This window comes from Pogoniulus pusillus, chromosome 20 (assembly GCF_015220805.1).
Source record: "Pogoniulus pusillus isolate bPogPus1 chromosome 20, bPogPus1.pri, whole genome shotgun sequence".
In the NCBI taxonomy this organism is placed as follows: domain Eukaryota; kingdom Metazoa; phylum Chordata; class Aves; order Piciformes; family Lybiidae; genus Pogoniulus; species Pogoniulus pusillus.
Genome location: NC_087283.1, coordinates 14,343,323 through 14,362,879, shown reverse-complemented (window position 1 = coordinate 14,362,879; position 19,557 = coordinate 14,343,323). Strand labels below are relative to the sequence as shown.

The window sequence follows — 19,557 nt, the reverse complement described above, 5'->3', positions numbered from 1 at the left end:
GGAATGGAGAAAGCATAAGCCATAAAATAATACTGCTGTATTAGCAGTTGCTGTGACTATTTGATTTAGAAAGAGGAGCATCTTCTTATACAGGATATGCATTATGTCAGTGTTGTACTTTTGCAAAATCAAATTTGCATGCTTGCAGGAGAAATTTATTACATCAGGTGTTTTTTCACTTAAGGTGGGCAAAATTTTGGAGTAAACCGTATTCCTCCTACCCAGTGTGACAATTGGGTACGGACAAGCAATGGAGGACATTTTGCTTCACCAAACTACCCTAACATGTACCCACCAAATCAAGAGTGCATCTATATCTTAGAAGGTACACAATGTATTTCTGTATTGTTGTGTGGTAGCCTTACTGTTAAATAGATAGATAACCTTGAACTGTTAAAACTGTGTCATTTTACTGTACTGTCAAGTATTGTATAGACATACTGGTAATATAATCAATTCTGTGGTCTTTTGGTTGAATAAGAAGCTAAATACACTCCCTGCAGTGGTAGTATGAAACTAATAGAAAATGCTGACATTCAGGAATTAGCTATACGGAATGAGAAATACCCTCATAGCCAGAAAAAAAACACCATTAGATCTACTGTAATCTATGAAGGCACAGAACTAGTAAGGTTAAAATTGTAGCTTGTTGTCTTAATATCACTTCCAGCATTGCTGATAATAAACTCCAAAAAATGGTTGAAGACTATCTTCATCATATTCTAGACCATACTGTGTTATTCTGTCTCACAAGCAGAAAAGCTTTATGCTATCCTTTATTAATGTGAAAGACACATCTGACTGCCATAGCACTATACTAAAAATATGGAGATTTTAGCACTGCTGCAGTCACTATTAAAATAACATGATGAGAACAAAAAAAAATCATTAACTAGAATAAAACCATTTTCCAATGAGAATATCTTGGATAAAGGCTGCAAGACTTGGAACACACTAATTATTTTTACCTCCTATTAAAATGCTGTTTTTCTGTATACCAATTAGCATCTCAAAGTATCTCAACAGATAATAAGAACAAGAAACAGTAAAGTTATTCATACAAATTAGTTAGTTAAAAGCTACAGAAGTCAATGTCCAGTCACAAAATAGCCATAGCTGTATCTTATCAGGATGTAGTGGCCTGATCCAAATCTTGATATTAGGCTGTCACTGGCTCAGTCTTGGCAATATCTGTAGTAACCTGCATGTTAATAGCATTTACACTTCTCTGAGTATTCTAATAAGAGATGTCTCCTGCCAAAAGATCTCCAAACTTGGGCTTAAGGTTTAGGAAATACACCAGTGAACAGTTCTTTGTATGTTTTTCTTTTAATTCTTTTCTGCATCACTCAGTGTTTTGTTTTTTTCCTTTTTTATTCACTTTGCTTCTGTGAAGCACTACTTTTAATTCATATCTTAATATTAAACTTTACTGGAATACCTTTGCATGTACATTAACCTGTTACATGTGCTGTATTATATTTATGTAATTTCTGAATTTTCAGCAATGCAAAAAATACCTCCATAAATTCTCATGAAAAAGTATCTTCTACACAGTCATTTTTACAGTTTTTATTAGAGTGTATCTGAGTTTTTGTAGCAGACTGCCAGATATATTTTGAGAAGTTTCTCAGGTTTTTTTATCTTGCTGTTTTGGAGGCTTGTCTCTTCATTATTTCATGTCTTCCATGTGTTTTTATATAGTTCTTCATTTAATCTTGTGCTTGATTTTTGATGTCTAGCTGCTCCACGACAAAGAATTGAGTTGACCTTTGATGAACCTTATTACATAGAACCCTCATTTGAATGTCGGTTTGATCATCTGGAGGTTCGAGATGGACCTTTTGGTTTCTCCCCTCTCATTAATCGTTACTGTGGTCTGAAAAGTCCTGCACTAATTAGATCAACAGGGAGATTTATGTGGATCAAGTTTACTTCTGATGAGGAGCTGGAAGGAAAGGGATTTCAAGCAAAGTACTCATTTATACCAGGTAACGATGCCTAAAATTCAGATCAAGTTAATGACCAGCTGTTGCCACCGTACTCTGGATACGTTCATGCCAGTAAGTCTAGAGCTGTATTTCATCGTGGGTGCTTAGGAAGGCAAAGATACAATGCAACAGTTACAATCTTAGTCCTGCTAATCCCACAGCATGCTTGACTGAAACAAATTTGGAAACTGAGTGAGGAAAATTACAAGTCTGTGGTTTGCTAGTGAAGAAGTCAGTTCATGCTGAAGGCTTTGGCAGCTTCCTGGTTTGTAACTCTAACTCATGACAGTTTCACTAGCGGTAGTAATGAAAAGAGTATTGATGTAGACAAAGAGCTGGCACTTTCAACAGCCTGTCTTCTAGGAATATAAGACACTGACAAAAACACCTGGAGCAAATCTACAATAGCAGTTCCAGACAGATGCAAAACATTTTAAATCTGCGTTCTGGAAAGCCAGAGGAAATATCTGTACAGCCCTAGCGTCAGCTCTAAGTATAACTAGACTCTCTTAAACCACAGGCTAGGACAACCAAAATATTATTTGCTCAAAGTACTGTGTAGTTTACAGGGTATGAAGGAGAGTATAATATGATGACAGTGCCTTTTGACAGACAAAAAGTACATCTGCTCTGTCAGGCCATTTAAAATCGGCAGGGCATTCTTCTTACAAGAAAATTTGACCCGATGTCCTTGTGCAATGGTTGACTGCTGTACTTCATAGATACTATACATGTAGTTATCAGCATTTTATTGTCCCTTGGGACAAAAGACAACATAAATATGTATAAATATGTCAGCTTTACTACTACTATAAATGTATACACAAGCATAACTTTTTTATGTCATCTTTACCTAACTGTTCTTTACTCCTACAGCACATGAAAACACTAGATGATTATATATTACTGCTTATAGAATTGTATACCTTGCTAGGGATTTAGATTTGGAAACTTCAGATTAACATGGTGACACTGGGAATACATGCTAAAATGTTTTCATACGGACAGTACTTAAGCTTTTTGCAAAGTTCATTTGCATTATTTTCATTAACATCACTTTCACAACTAACTTAACCTGCTTCCAGGCTGGAACTTTAAATCTACATGTAAACTGTATATTATTTTCACAAGAGGTTAAAGCAACTGAAGCACCGATACTTTCCTTTTTCTTTCTTCTCCATTTAAATAGAGTGTTGTAAAATATGCTCAGATTGTGAAAAAAGAAGGGGACATGAACATACACACCCTCTGCATAAAAAAACAACAAATAAAACTACTCTGTTCACTAAGAAGGTTCAAACTGTTGCAGAATGTTGCATATTATGATCGTAGATTTCACTATAGGTAACCAAAACAGGAGAGCAAAGTAGGCATTTTCTCAACTCTACTGAGTGTTAAGCTCAAGATCGAGGCATCATAGGGAAAGTGATAAACTTGTACAGAAAAATATTTAGAGAATCACAAAAAGAGCCAAATTCTGCATCTTAGCTTAGAAAAGAATTTTGAATGAAACAATCATGCACTTTCACATGAACTGGTGCTTACTTTGCACAGACCCAACATTTCACATACATACATACATAGTGCTTGAGAGTGTGGTTTCTGTGGTGATTTTCTGTGCCGCAGCTGTGAACTGATTTATCTTGGCTAGTTTCTATGCTAATTTGTGAGGAAACACTAACCTGATCACTGAAATGTATGCCTTGGACATGCCAGCCCATTGGTGACTCATTTTTTGTCAAGTCTTATTGTCAGTAGTCAAGTACCATCAGTTAATCATTAAGAAAAAGGATATTCTTATTTCACCAGTAGTATGCATACAGTATGCTACTACACATACATCCTCCACTTACACAACAGATTTAGAAGAGAGCAGACAAAAGTGCAATCAAAATGAAATTCTTCCTCATAAACAGTGTCTAGAACTGTGCTATGTGGCCTAATAGAGGAGGCATGGGTAGCCAAGGAAAAAGTATTGAACTATCCTTTATGTTCCTTATTAAGCAATTAGCAATTTCAAAGTGTTGATGTATTCTACTAAACTATTCCAGTTCATATTGTTCAGAACTAGACAGACTGATAAAGATAATGCACGCAGAAAGATCCCCTGTACTCCTGTGGAGCTCACATTATTTCAGTGAACACTGGCAAAGTTCAGAAATGTAATGTAGGAATAAAATACTGAATAGTAGGTTTTGGTATTAGCTCTGGAAATCTGAGCTGTCATTATAAAAGTAGCTTGTTCAGATAAGGTCAAACTTCGTGAAACAATGCTATAATCTAAAAAAATTTTCTCCAATTGATTGAGTAAACTTCCTAGCATTTTTTATTGAGACATAATAAAAAATGGACATAATCTTCAGATTGTATTAATCTTTGAAGTGATTCTCAAGCACTGATAGCCCCTGTGATTCATGACTTCTTTCTTTTACAGATCCTGACTTCACTTACCTAGGAGGTATTTTGAATCCCATCCCAGGTCTAGTATTACAGTAGCAATTTCTTTATATCAAAAATTTTAATTAGTATCATATTAAATTTAACATCAAGGTATATCTTTTCCCTAGATTGCCAGTTTGAGCTCTCAGGAGCTGATGGAATAGTACGTTCCAGTCAAGTAGAACAAGAAGGCAAAACAAAACCAGGACAAGCAGTTGACTGCATATGGACAATTAAAGCTACTCCAAATGCTAAGGTGGGTCATATCCTTCAGCATACAATGTGTTTCCAAGTAATTAGTAACATGTAATAGTCACTAGCTGTGAATTGTGTAATGTCTCACTGTCACGGAAATTATGTATCACTGTCTTAAGAAATCCAGAAAGAGTATTACTTCTGAAATTAAACTTATACAGCACATCCACAGTGTTGTCTTCCTATTCTTATTTAAAACTTAAAATATAAAAGAGCTGTGAAAAGTGTTTAAGCAAGAATTGTCAAGGGCATTTGACTCTGGTTTTATGGGAACACTGTGGGCAAAAATACTTCCATAAATGCCACTTAATCTTGCTGCCATGGTTTAATGTTTTACCTCCAATGGTCCTGTTGGAGAATTTGGTTCAAAGTCAGCAGAATATGTACCTGCTTCTCTCCAGTCTAATTCACAGTCCAGAACCTTAAAACACACTTTCAGCATCATTTTGAGATAAAATGAAAGGCTGTACCTAGAAACAGCTGAGGAATTATCACTCATTCTGACTTAGCTATCGGACCACTCCTACAATAACATTTACTAGAGCTTTTCTTCTCAAGCCGTAAAAGGACATAGTAGCTTCTCAAGACAAAAATCAGCACAAGTTACCAAGGTAGCTGGTATTTATTATTATGTCTGTGGAGCTAGAGACTGCTTATGAAAACATCACTGATTTATGCTCATTAAAAACAGCTCGAGCTTTCTTGTTGGTCAGAAAGAAAGATAAAATCCTATTTATAATTAAAAAAAACCACCACAGCTGCAGCCTGTTTAAAAAATACCCAATATCTGTGTTTCAGAATCATACACTTGTTAACTACGGATGAGTTGCAGTGAAGAATACATTTTTTCTCCATATAGCCTACACAATTGTAATTTTGCTTCTGTATCTGTATTAAAGCAGATACTACTGCATGCATGTACACAAAAAAAAAAAAAAAAAAAATTAAGAAGTTGGTGCCAAGATGACAAACCCACTCTATGTTTTCTTACACACTCCTCCTAATACTTCACTAACCAGTCCTATTCATCAACATCCAAAATAGTTTTAAAACAGCAACCCAAAAGATGCTAATAAATGGATAAGACAAGAAAGAAACTGGAACTCTATTAATATATTTGAGATACTGAGGAATTGACTCAACTCCCAAGAGCCCAATACTAGCCTAAGTAATATCAGTTTTTCCAGCAACAATAATAAAACCATTTTCTGTCTACAGTGCCACTTGAGTGCAGCAGATCTTGCTTAAGTATTTTGATAAATTACTGCATGTTGCCAGAAGGCAGAGTTATAGTTGGGTCAGTCCTGAGATTACATCATCATCCTAAATTACTGAGTTAAAACATTACAGAAAAATAATTCTTAATATTCTGACAGTGTTTCTTAAGCTTCAATCCTGGCAGAATTATGATGATAAAATCTTTTTAGGTCTGATATGGTGCAGTCTCTTGAGAAAAATAAGCATATACATTTTTAATTTCCTCAGTCTCATTTTGCAATAACGATAAATTTTAAAAACTGACACAACTGCAGCAATGTCTTCAAAGTCTGCATAACAGATGTCTTATAAATTATCTCTGGATTTCAGAAAGTTACTGGAATAATCAAAATAATTTGATTGTGGACCTTTTGTATTTACTTGCCTAATGGTAACCAAAAGGCACTTTTGCAGAGCTGATCTCTTTTCATACACAGACTAGCTGTAGTAAAAGCATGCTAATTTAGTTTTAGCTTCCGTTGTAAATTTCACAGCAGATACATGAAGTCAATCACTAAACGAAAATACTCTCAGCCCAATTACTACACTTACAGCTCACACCCATGTTTGTGACATGTGACATCAATGACAGACAGGCTTACAATGCAGCTGAGCCAAGACAGCAGGAAAAAAAATTATGAAGCTATATATAAAGGAAAAAAAATGTGAGATGAAGCATGAGATAATATGGTACAGACTTTGACACTAGCTGAGGTTAAAAGATATGACAAAAGAGCAGAAAAATAGGTAGGTAGTAAGTGGTAGTGAACATGGTATTCATCTGTGCTTCTTCCATGCTTCACCAACTAGGCCAGGGTTTGATATTCATGTAATTAGGCAGATGCATGAAAAACTGCACAGTGCAAAAGGTCTTTAGCATTCCTGTCAGCCAGGGAGGCAACTGTAAACTGTAATCTAAACATATACAGTCTAGACCCCAGTTTATATGAAGATCTTATGGACAGGAGTAGCAGACAGATTTCTTCTCCCACAAAATAACGGCAATCTGAGGAATTTTTAAAGGCAGACTTTTCATCATATTTAGGTGACCTAATCAACTTTCACTAGAATTTTGACAATTCCAGTACAAGCATTTGTGAATAAAATGATCCATTATCTTTTCATGTGGTTCTAAATAAATGATAGTCTTGTGTGTGTTTCCTCCTCCAGCAAAATAAATTCCTTGCTTAGTCTTCCAGTGCCGTCTAGGTCTTCTAATTGCATATGTTCTAACACATGCTGCCTTGTCTTGGATGAGATTTCTGCTTTGACACAATGAAGGTTGTTTTAAACTTAACTCTTCCTAGACAGCCAGCTTGCTTTTCTCTAGCTTCCATTAGCTTTTATTCCGAAGCAACAAATTTTAATGTCTTTATTTTACTTCAGCACTTTTCTGGATAGACTCTTCTTCTTTATATTTTAACATTGTTAATAATTGTTTAAAAAGTCAAAATGCATTACCATTCTTTCAGCACATCTATGCATCTCTTATATCTCTTCCATAGTAATAGACTGCACATTTACAAGAGCCGCTTAGGGCTTTGTTCAGCAAGTGTGTTGCTTTTTACCTTTTCTTCCCAAGGGGAACAGAAATATATCAAAGTTGATTAGTGAGTAAAGATTGTTTTAGGGGGGAGGAGAAGTGAAATAGTAACTTAAGGCAAGCTTCAAGTAATAATCCACATTAACTTTTAATAGGAAAGTATGTTCAAAAGTGGTGTGAATTTTGAGTTCCATGTATAAGGGGTCAAACATCTAATTCAAGATTTGCTAAGAAGGAAAACTGTCTTTTTTTTTCTATTACTTTACTTAGAAACACTTATTTCTCTTTTCTAACAGATATATTTGCGATTTCTCGACTATCAAATGGAGCATTCAAATGAATGCAAAAGAAACTTTGTTGCTGTATATGATGGAAGCAGCTCTATTGAGAACCTGAAGGCAAAGTTTTGCAGCACCGTAGCAAACGATGTCATGCTGCAGACTGGGACAGGTGTGGTACGAATGTGGGCAGATGAAGGCAGCAGACTAAGCAGATTCAGAATGCTGTTCACTTCATTTGTGGATCGTAAGTAGATTTTAAAATGCTTATTCTCCTGGTATTAGGCTATTTCAAGTGTTAAAGGAAGAGCATCAGCTATATATTTTGCAGCATAAAAAAGGTTGTTTCTGTTTCCTTCACATACTGGGAGGTAAATTAAATATTTTCTTTATTACAGTTAGAGATGTGGTTCCTGAAGAAAGGCTTTCCTCCATTCCTAAGATGTTTAATTTTTTGGTTTTTGTCAGTAATAATACAGCCATAGACAATCTTTCTTGCAATAAGTTCTACAAATGAGCAAGGACTTACTTAAAATAGATAGCTATGAGACTGAAGTGTGCTTTCCCACTAGCCTCCATCTCCCAGTTCCCTGCCACACACCACAACAGGCTTTTCTTGAGCCCACACTGGCTGTTCAGAAGGCTAGAAAACGTATGTAAGCTCTGCCTTCATTTTCATATCCAGTACTACACCCACTCCAGCTACACCTATGCTGCTAACTCCTTCTCAGATACATGTGGCTCTAAATGATCCCACACAGACTTCCTGTTTGTGTTGCACACTGTGGATAAAGTTACATTTAAGAAGGCTATATTAAAAGCACATCTTAAGTGCACTCTAGATTTCTATTTGGATTCCATAGCCAAGGTTAGAGATAGTTTTTATTCAATATTCAGGCGACAGGTCGTAAGTAGATTTTTATATTCTGTTCAATTAAACAGTGAAGTTTATCAGGACAAAAAAAAGTTAGTTCCTGTAAAACAGTTTCTAAATTAACAGAGACTTCTCTATTAGTTCTCTATTAACAGAGAAATAGCTTACTGCTTGCTTTGCATACATGGTAGCAGATAACTGTAGGTAAGATAATAGACTGGTTGGAAATGTGCAACAGGCATTTAATAAACTTCGGGTATTGTGAATTTCAGTAAATATCCGTTTTATGCACAATTACAAAACTGTTAACTGCTTTTCCAGTAGCTTGTATTTCAACAACTAACATCAGTGATAGTACAGATTATTCCAGCTTTTAAACTAAGAAAATGCTATGAATTCTGCCAAGGAAAATATCTATTTATATTATAAATACTGGAGAGGTGGAGGTTGAGTGTGAGAGGTTGAAATAGTTACTACTAAAGCTAGATAACTTCCCAAACTTTAAATTTTAAAGCAAATCAAAAGCCACTGGCAGGAGACAGTCTGCAAAGGTACCTGGCTTCTGCTATTTATCTTCTAACTTTTGTCTGAAAAATGTTTCATATGTTTTTAAATAATCTAGTGATAAGTAGTTTTTCTAACTGAAAATGGGAATTGGTGTTTATCATAGTTTGGGATTGTTAAGCTATTTTTCTCTCCTGCCTTATTAGTGATTTGTAATTATATGAAGCCAACCATTGAAACAATCAATATTTCTGTAAAGATTTACATAAATGAACTAATTGTGCATGACAGTCACCTAACCACACCTAGTGCTGCTTGCAGATTTGAGTAAGTAATTCAGCTAACAGCAATGTTAAAAATCAATGTATTTGATTTCTGGCTTGACTCAATACTTGAATAATGCCGGATACAAAGAACATTGGACATTGCGCCAGCATTACACAGCCGTTATGAGAGGAGTGAAGCTCTGTCCCTGAAGTCCTGGACTGGAACTAATCAGTCATCATCACTTTTAGACTTAGTACTCCCTGAGTAGCAGAAAAAAAAGAAAATGAAGTCCATTTATCCCATCTTTATGAACTTGTGAAGAGAAGCCATCACCAAAAAAGGTTCAAGAAATGCCACAGGAATGTAAAATAAATGTTATGTTGGTGAATAGAGAAGCAGTAGCAGAATGCATCATCCAAAACCAGAAAAACATGAAACTATTTCCGTAGAGGGAAACAAGAAAGAGAATGTGTTTTACATCATGTAATTCTTCCTCTGTGCCTCCAAAAGAACTACAGCTCCAAAGAGATCCATACTGAAACACCAGCAAATACATGGATCCATGAAAGCCACTGTGGACATGAATTTTGTAGATTCTCCTTTATCTTACATTTGGAAATATTTTAGTAGATATTGTAGCCTATTACATATGTAGCCTTTAAAGCTATTGCCTTTAAACAGTGGTCTTATTTATCCTTTATAAAGTAAAGCTTGCACACTGTTTCCTTTCAAATTCAGAAAGAAAAGCTACTTAAATTTTTTTCTCTCCACCTGTGCTAATAAAGCCTTCATGTAGTCTTATGCATTACAGACATTTCTGGTTTACTTACTAGCCTTTCTCCCACTGTATATCTATAATGCTTAGAAATGCTGACTACAACTTCCTGTTTCTGTGAATTGCTTCAGGTTGTCTGGGATACCTGCTTTCATATTTAGACTAGCTATATACTAGCACTATCAATGTGCACTTGCAGTTCAGAAGGCCAGACAGACATCCTGGGCTGTATTAAAAGAAGTGTGACCAACAGGATGAGGGAGGTGATTCTGCCCCTCTACTCTGGTCTTATGAGACCCCACCTGGACTACTGCATCCAGTTCTGGTGCCCCCAGCATGAGGGCCACGAAGCTGCTGAGGGGGTCCAGAAGGAGGTTGCAAAGATGATCAGAGGGCTGGAGCACCTCCCCTGTGGGGGCAGGCTACAAGAGTTGGGACTGTTCAGCCTGGGGAAAAGAAAGCTCCAAGGACACTTAAAAAATATACTCTAAATACATTCTGGTTTACATTGAAGTACTAGAGCACTTGTGCTACAACTGAAACACAGGTTTCCTATACAGAACTCCCTTCCAGGTTAATTAAGCAGTAACAGAAAGCTAATACAAAACTTTAAAACCAGTAAGTATAGGTTACCAAAATTCAATGCAATAAGAAATGAGAAGACAGATTTAGGGAATGCAAATTCAGAATTAAAGCTTTGAATTTTCTTTTCTCCTAGGTGTAACTCCTCTTTTTGTCACTCATACTGTGAAGCCTAACAGAAGGATTAAGTGAGAAATGCTATATGCAGAACTAGTCACCCTGCTCTGCTATACCTTTTTGGTTTCACGTTATGTTTCAGACAATCCAGACTGCTCGAAAATAAATTCTTTCTATGAAAGCAAATAGTAGAATATCTATCACACGTCTTTGCTGTTTGATACATAACTGACTCCACTAATAATAGACATTCATAAAAATACCACATAACTGAAACAGGAAAAGCAAGAATCAGTTTGTTGTCCAGTGCCTTCAATTCATAAGAATTCCCTATGTCTATTATGCAAAATCCACCAAATAATTATTACTACATAAAAAATTATTTTTTCTAATGTCAAGCATGCACAGAAACGTCAAATCTTTAGAGCAACTTTCCAGTAAATTTATTTCCTCAAATTTCTAGCTATATGTAGACAGATAAAAAGCTAATCTGTACTCTCAGTCCCTGCATTAGCTCTAATAGGAGGATCTAAGAGCTTTGATTCACAAGCAGGAATGACTTAGATGCCTCCAGTTACTGAAGCCTCTTGCAATTACTGAAACAGCCCTCCACAAGCTAAAATCTGATTTGCCTTAAGATACTAATGGGCTTTAAAATGCAGATGTTCAGGGACTGCTTCCCAACAGCTACACAGCAGATGCACAGACTGAATAAATAGATAATTGATGACGAGCATGCAATTTTGAAGCATTAAGTTTTATAAGAAGAGTATTAAAGCTTTCTTCCATTATCTGTGTTGTGTGACTGACCCTATCTGATACCCATTTTGAGTAAGAATTTTTTTATAGCAGATAATACACCTGAAAGCAGGACAGGAAGGGCCACTAAATAATTTGATAATTAGTGTGATGTTCAAGTGATTGTAACAAAGATAGCATACATGTTCTAAAAAATACTAGGAATTTACCGGGTTTATTATCGCTAAAAATTCCTAATGTTTTCTTTCTCTTCTCTCATGCAGCTCCCTGCTCAGGCAATACTTACTTCTGCCACAGCAACATGTGCATCAATAATTCTTTAGTCTGCAATGGCATTCAAAACTGTGCATACCCTTGGGATGAAAATCACTGCAGAGGTGAATATAGTGCAAAGTATAGCCTATGTGAGCTGGACTGGTCAGTTTGCCTTTCAAGAAAGTCATGAAGTGTCTTTTTTCCTGGAAATATGCTGAAGACAGCTGTTCTACTAATCTTAGGAAGGTGTTTTAATTTTTTTACTTAAACTTGGGAGACATGTAAGCATCTATTTGAACTCAGGAGGCATGTAAGCATCCTGGGTATTGATCTTACAGCTTTATAATTAAATTTCTTCTTCTTCAGCATAAATGATTTTAAAAGGATGTCAGCTTCATAGGAAATAGAATTTAGTATTTGCCAGGTTATGTCCTATCTATTTCTAAACTTTAAATGAAGCAAGGATCACAGGTAGTTGCTTTTTAGAGAAAAAAATGCAGGGCTGGAAAAAGACTGACAATCCTTCAAGCTCAAAAAGCCTTTCTCAGAGCTGAAACATAAACAATGATCTTCAAAGACAAATATATTTTTAAAACAGTTGTTTTAAGTAGTTAATCACAGAAGATCATACAGTAAATGCAGCTGCTGCATATGGTGTGAGAAGGGTGGAGGAAAGGAGGAATTGTTAGGAACCAACAAGTCACTTATTATGGAAAATGGACACATCACTGCATTAGAACATGGGGCAGGGCAGTATTGTTTAAACAATCACAACTGCAGTGAAGACTTGTTTCAACATCAGCTTGTTTCACTATCAGGAGATAGATGTCTGAAAATAATACAAAACATCTAGTGTAATACATTTTTGTCTACACAGTTTTAAGAGCTTTTCTGCCCCACTAGTGAATGCTACAGTTTCAGTACAGAATTCTTTTAGTCCCCTAGGACATTTACAAAACAAAAATCTAGATGGAAAATTTAAATCTTCAAATAATAATTTCAAGTACAGAAAATTATCTTGCTCTGATGCTGCCATCTTGTGTGTTTTCACATGAAGTACTAGCCAAAAGTGCCATATGATTTGAGGCGGTTGGTTCTTCCTGCTCTGCCCCCTCTTATTTTCCAACTGACTTATTCCTGGACTAGTAAAACCAGAATATTTCTATGCTAAAGCACCCTGTGTTGAAATGGGTATAACAGACATACACAATAGACACAGATGTTAAGTTCCCAAGAAATGTGAAAACACATCTTAAATCATGACCATGATAATAATTCACTTTTGAAGAACTAGGTAATGTTAAATCTCAGTTTTATTCTACTGATACCAATAGGAAAGTTACCAACAGGAACAACCCTGGTACAAGAAATATCATCTGTAGCTGTGTTTAACCTATTTAAGGTTAATTTAAGCTATTTAATTTGTGGGTTTTGGAATACAAACTGACCAATATAGGTTGAGGATTGAAGCCACATGCCAGATGAGTCAGCATGCACTGGCCACAGAGTTCCATCTGCCACTGAATTTTCATACGATAGCCACTAATGCAGACTGAGAATTAGACTTGCTAAACAAATGCATAGATGCCGTGTGATAAATCTTGTTGACATACAGGTCTAGTCTCCACTGCCATTAAGTTATTTCATTAATATGGCACTTATATGACAATCACAGTACAGCTTGCTTTGTTTTAATACATGATCAAATGGGTGGAAAATAATAAAAGCCTTATCATAATTATCTCTTTTTTTTTCCTCTCTTGCAGAAAAGAAAAGAACTGGATTGTTTGAACAAATCACCAAAACTCATGGAACAATCATTGGCATCACATCAGGGATAGTTTTAGTTCTTCTCATCATTTCAATTCTAGTACAAGTAAAGCAACCTCGCAAAAAGGTTATGGCTTGCAAGAATGCTTTCAATAAAACTGGATTCCAGGAAGTATTTGATCCTCCACATTATGAACTATTTTCACTAAGGGACAAAGAAATTTCAGCAGATTTGGCAGATTTATCAGAAGAACTTGAAAACTATCAGAAAATGAGACGCCCTTCAACAACTTCCAGGTGCATTCATGACCACCACTGTGGCTCTCAGGCCTCTAATCTAAAACAAAGCAGGACAAACCTCAGCTCCATGGAACTTCCCTTTCACAATGACTTTGCGCAGCCTCAGCCAATGAAAACATTTAATAGCACATTCAAGAAAAGTAACTACACTTTCAAACAAGCGCATGACTGCCCTGAGCAAGTGATAGAAGACAGGGTGATGGAAGAGATTCCATGTGAAATCTACGTTAGAGGAAGAGAAGAAGCACAAGGTTCATTATCTATTGACTTTTAATTTCCTAGTGACGGTGGTATCAGTGTATATACAAGATGCTTGTGTACAGTAACCATGTATATATTAAAAGTGTACTATATGCAGCGTGTGAAATGCACACACTTTTAGCTTACTATACTCCATCCACCAAAAAAAACAAAGTCTTCATAACCCGTTCTTGCTCAAACATGGTAGATTTTCTTCAATCTTCCCAAGCTACCTATCTAGAGGAGGAGTAAAGACTTTGCATGGAAATTACAAGTTATGGATATTGGAAGAAAACAACCCAACTATTAATCATTGTACACTGAAAACAATTACTATTGTTCTCTTCCTCACATGATTTTCTCTTCTTTAGATGTCTTTTTAGACAATTTTAATACCTCATTTACATAAATAAAAGTAGTTAAGTGCACCATGTGGATGTCAACATAGGTGTCTTATTGTATTTGTCAAATTGGAAGTAGAGCTAGACTTAAGTGCCAGTTGACATTCAAGAATTATTCCAGCCATCTGTTTCATCTTGCCTACCATTTATATTGCCTTTAATTATTAGTTCCTCACTCTATGCTTTGTGAGAAACAAGTGAAAAGGAATACTGCCTTTTTAAAACACTGAGTTACAGTAATTTTAGTACATTTGGAAATATATAATCTTTGCAGCTTTTGTTTAAAATACAATAGTCATGTTATTCTAGATGCAGACCTTGATAACAGACTTCTTTCAAGACGCTTTAGGATTTTGAAATATTCAGCCATATATTATAGATCCATATCGTTCACTACTTTCACAGCTCTCTAGTTTGAAAACAGTTTTGTCCCTGTGTTCTCAAAGTATTTACATAAATAGACTGTACTGTACATTTGTGTCTTAAAATAGGCTCTTACTCCTTATTGCAGCCAACCTTCCCTACCAAAATCAGTGATGATACTTTTAGCTCGTGTCCTACTTGCCTGAAGAGAAGCACTCTTGAGGTCTGTGTGATTACCAGGTAAACGATGATACTGGAAACAGAGAAATCTCAAAGCAACCCTTATGGAATCCTTCCTGTGCCCCTTGTTTCCACTTGCCAAATGGCACATTTCATATCTTTTTAAATGGTGGTTTGGACCTAATTTTAAAATTTTTACATTTAAAAAAATAATAATAATGCTCATTGTGGTTCTTAAACTTTTTTATATAGTTTGATACTGTACACAATATTAAATAAATCAAAATATAGCACCTGTACAGCAGGCTTGTTTCAGTGTCTGTATTAGTAGCAGTTCTGATTAACATGCAGAGGCTGCTGTGTACATCACAATTTGCCAAGAATACTTAGTGTGACTTCCACATTAGTGTACATTTTATTTCCTGGTTTGTCTGTGTTTATTCTGGTATTTTGTTTACAGGAAACCTTTCACTAAATGTGTCCTACCAGCTTGCACTGAGCTTATCCTGCTACAAATGTATGTAAATACATTTGTTGTCCTGAATGTAGTACACAAAACCCCCAAAACAAAACAAAAAATCAATATATGACCCTAGCAACAGAAAATCTTTTATTTAAAACAAAATCTGAACAACAGCTGTAATTACTCACAAAGAAAATACTTAAGCTTTTTTAAAAATGCTTAGAATGTAAGAAGAGGAAGGATAAAAAAAAAAAAAGGATAGAGTATCTTAAACACAATTTCAAAATTCACCCTCTCTGATGTCTTGAAAGAACTTAATCAGATGCCTATAGTTGCAGATTGATGTCAGTTTTGTGCTGGTCCCAGACTGTATTTCAATTTGACAAAATGAAAATGGGCATTATTTTCAGCTGCATTTCATGCGTGATTAAAAAACCACCACCAAAAGTCTATTAAATTTGTCTTGAAAACTTTTCAATGTGTAATTAAAACATTTCTTGACAGATTTCCTTTCTTTCTCGTTGATTTTGATAATAAATATCTCATCATGGCCTACATGACACAGAATGTTACTTGTGACAATCTATTTGTTCCAGATTTTTTTCAAAAAAGCAATACATAGTTTTACAAAAGTTATTTCTATCCATATAACTTGTAAGTGCTAAGTTTGTGTGACTAAATTTGCTCTTTAAGGTATATTTCTCCATGGGATAAAAATAATACAATTCTCATTCTTTCCTAAGGTATGTTGGTTTTGAACAGTAAACCTGCACTAATAAAACAAACAGCAAGCCTGCAAAGCCACATCTGTGGCAAAAAGCTCTACTGAATAAGTACCAAAAAAACTTGAAATAATATTTCAGTCTCTGTTGTAACTTTCCAATTACATAGTCAGAACACAGCTACTTTTTAGCTGCCCTAGAGGACACAGGTGAGCGCTTCATAACCAGTCGTGGCTTCTGTGCATAACTTTTTCCAATATACATTTCCAATATGAGCTCCGCTGTCCCCCCCTTGGCTGTCTATTCTGTTGAGTTTGCTTGCCTTAAGGAGAAATAAAGACAAGACACTCCTGCCTAGTTAACACCTATTCTCAATTCCCAATACAGAGCAAAAATTCTGGAGTGAAGCTTTCCAGTACTCTTCTAATTGCGGACTCAACCCTTATTGTGGCAAGAGCTGCACACTTGAACAGATCTGAGAGGAATCATTATTTAAAGAGGCTTCTATAAGTAGTAAGGGCAGGAAATAAAATGTCAGTGCTTGTTTTATTAGAAGCAAGGTGAAATTAGCATTAAACCTAAAAAGTTAAATGGAAAACATATGCATGGTTGTTTAAAAAAATAGTTTGGCTTTATGCATGGTGGTTTAAAAAAATAGTTTGCCTAAACATTTCATTGTAATACCTGTGCTTTTAAAAATGGCATAGAGACATAATTCCAGTTCCAGTATAATTCCTCTCACTACAGAGAAAAATTGTTTGGGTACACACTCAGTGCAGGAACCTGACATGTGCAGCAGAAGAATCTACTACTAGTTTTGCAGTCTCAGTCTAGTTGGATCTGATGTTATGGTCTTTACATCTAGGGTGGAGTTAGGGATAGTGAAAAACAGCACCTTTCATATTCTTTCAATATCTAAGTACTGTTAACCTATTTCCATTGTCTCCATCTTAAATTTCTGGTAGCATACTGATTCTCAATTTTACCCATATCTTTGATACCCTCTGTTAACACTGAATGCTTGTAGGCAAAGCTATGTTCCCTAAACGCACAGCGAACAGGAAAAGGCCTACAGCATTAACTACTCTGGTACTTAAAACGGTCATGGTTTAACCCCAGTAAGCACCTGAGCACCACACAGCTACTTGTTCACTCTTCCTTTCTCCAAATTTGGAGAGAAAGAACAGGGGAGGATTAAATGTTAGAATAATTGTAATGAGATGGAATGTAACAATAAGAAAGAAATAAAGCCCAAGAAAAGACGAGTGATGCACAACGCAATTCTTCAAACCTGCTAACCGATGCCTGAGCATTGATCCACCCCACTAGGAACTCCTCCAGTTTATGTACTGAGCAAGACATCGTATGGTATGGAATATCCTTTTGGCTAGTTTGGGTCAGCTGTCCTGACTATGCTTCCTTCAAGCTTCTTATGCGCCTGTACACTAGTAAAACATAAGAAGTTGAAATCCTTGATTTCCTAGCAACAACTAAAATCAGTATTTTATCAATCTTCCTCTCACACCAGTTCCCACACATGGATCTATTCTAGCTCCTAGGAAGAACAAAGCCAAACCCAAGCCAAAACCGAGCCAAAACCAGGACAACAATTCATTCTTACTTTTTATCAAGAAGACGTCCACATTTACAGATATGATGAAAGTGGTATAGGAAATTCAGATTTAAGACTCTTACTGGCTGAAATGTATCAATGAATCCAGAAATACTAATTTGCACTTGAAATGTATCAGTCCCTTGTGTGCTGTAGACAAGATGACCCTCATAGAGCGTCAAATTATAATGGCATATTATAAGAATTACTGTCTATTTTAACTGAACTCATACAAAGAAAGGTTACGAAGAGCTGTCACTGACTTATGAGAGAAGGTGCTTGTCATGCGAGCACAGAATGTTCAAGGTATTAAAATGGACTTTGGTAGTTTACGTGGTCTATATAATCCTGTGCATTAGCAGCAGATTTGCTAAATTAAGACAAAAGTCTTTCATGTTTTACATCAGTTTAGTCCTTAAATAAGAAGATTCTTAGATCAATGATCATAGCATAATTTAAGTTTCCAACTATTTAAGTATAATCTTTCATCTAAACAATGAAAGTAATACAATCTTAGTCTGTGAAGTCAAGTGTAAATTAACTGCTTGAAATGGAATACTGTAATTCATATGGATACACAGAAACAAATCTGCAGCTTGATCTTTCTCTACTGTCCTTCTCTATATACCTGTTCACATTAAAACTCAGTCAAATTAATTTACTATTATATGTCCTTACTAAAAAGTTTATGTATGAGCCCTGTGATTGCTCAGGTCTGTAAACTGTTTACCAAACAAAGATTCCTAATCTATGTCAGTCTGAAAGATATCCTGATTTTTTCATTATTGAAGATCACACTCTTACAACTAAATAGTAATTATAATGGAGGAAAGATTTTTAAATAAAGAGCATTTTCTTTGAGTTGATTCATACTTTGAAAATGAGCATTTATAGCATCTACCTCAATCTAACAATATAAAAAAAGCTACTGTCTTTTAAGACTTCTGTTCCCGTGGTTTCCAATCACTGTCTCTGTATAGTATAAATCCCCCCTATAAATACACAAATCACATGTCAACATGCTCTAATATGCTGTTCTTGTCACCATTTAACAGCAAGTTTATTTTCACATTCAAAATTCCCTTGCTACACTCCATTTTAGAGAATCAGCTTAACAAAAATCTGTTTTCCATCTGTTTCATAGATGAACACCAACAACTGCCATTTGTGAACTGCCAACTTGTTCTCTTTTATCTAGCTATTGAAGATAATCTCCTATATACCAGATAAAACAGCTTAGTTTTTATAAGTCTGTTCTTAACAGAACCAGGCTCAGGGAGAAACAAAGCAAGAACATAATGTCTTTTTATGTCTTTCCATTACCATCACACAATTTTAGGGAAATAGCTTTTATAAATAAATGAAAATATGTCAAATTCTGTTCAATAAAAAGATAAGTATTATAATAAAACAAATAATAAGTACCTAAGGCCCACACACTTCAAAATTCAAAATAGTCATACCATCTTCTCTAAACTACTTCTCCCAAACACAGATTTCCTTGACATTTTTAAGTGTTAAATCTTATTCACTATTTTGTTAGTTTGTATAAAGAAATAAAACTATATTATTTACCTCATATAATTAGCCTCAAAGTACATTAGCACCTA

General features: G+C 35.4%; 1 protein-coding gene across 1 annotated transcript in view; it reads left to right on the top strand.

Annotated features, from left to right (window-relative positions):
* NETO2 (neuropilin and tolloid like 2) overlaps positions 1–17,597 on the top strand; it is a 31,633-nt gene extending 14,036 nt beyond the window's left edge. Inside the window, exons 3-9 of the mRNA XM_064160318.1 lie at positions 185–325; positions 1,743–1,991; positions 4,426–4,470; positions 4,559–4,686; positions 7,782–8,010; positions 11,905–12,018; positions 13,663–17,597. Of these exons, the coding sequence (XP_064016388.1) occupies positions 185–325; positions 1,743–1,991; positions 4,426–4,470; positions 4,559–4,686; positions 7,782–8,010; positions 11,905–12,018; positions 13,663–14,240 (1,484 nt within the window). The 3' untranslated portion in view covers positions 14,241–17,597. The remainder of the gene's footprint in view (positions 1–184; positions 326–1,742; positions 1,992–4,425; positions 4,471–4,558; positions 4,687–7,781; positions 8,011–11,904; positions 12,019–13,662) is intronic.
* Positions 17,598–19,557: the final 1,960 nt, after the last annotated feature.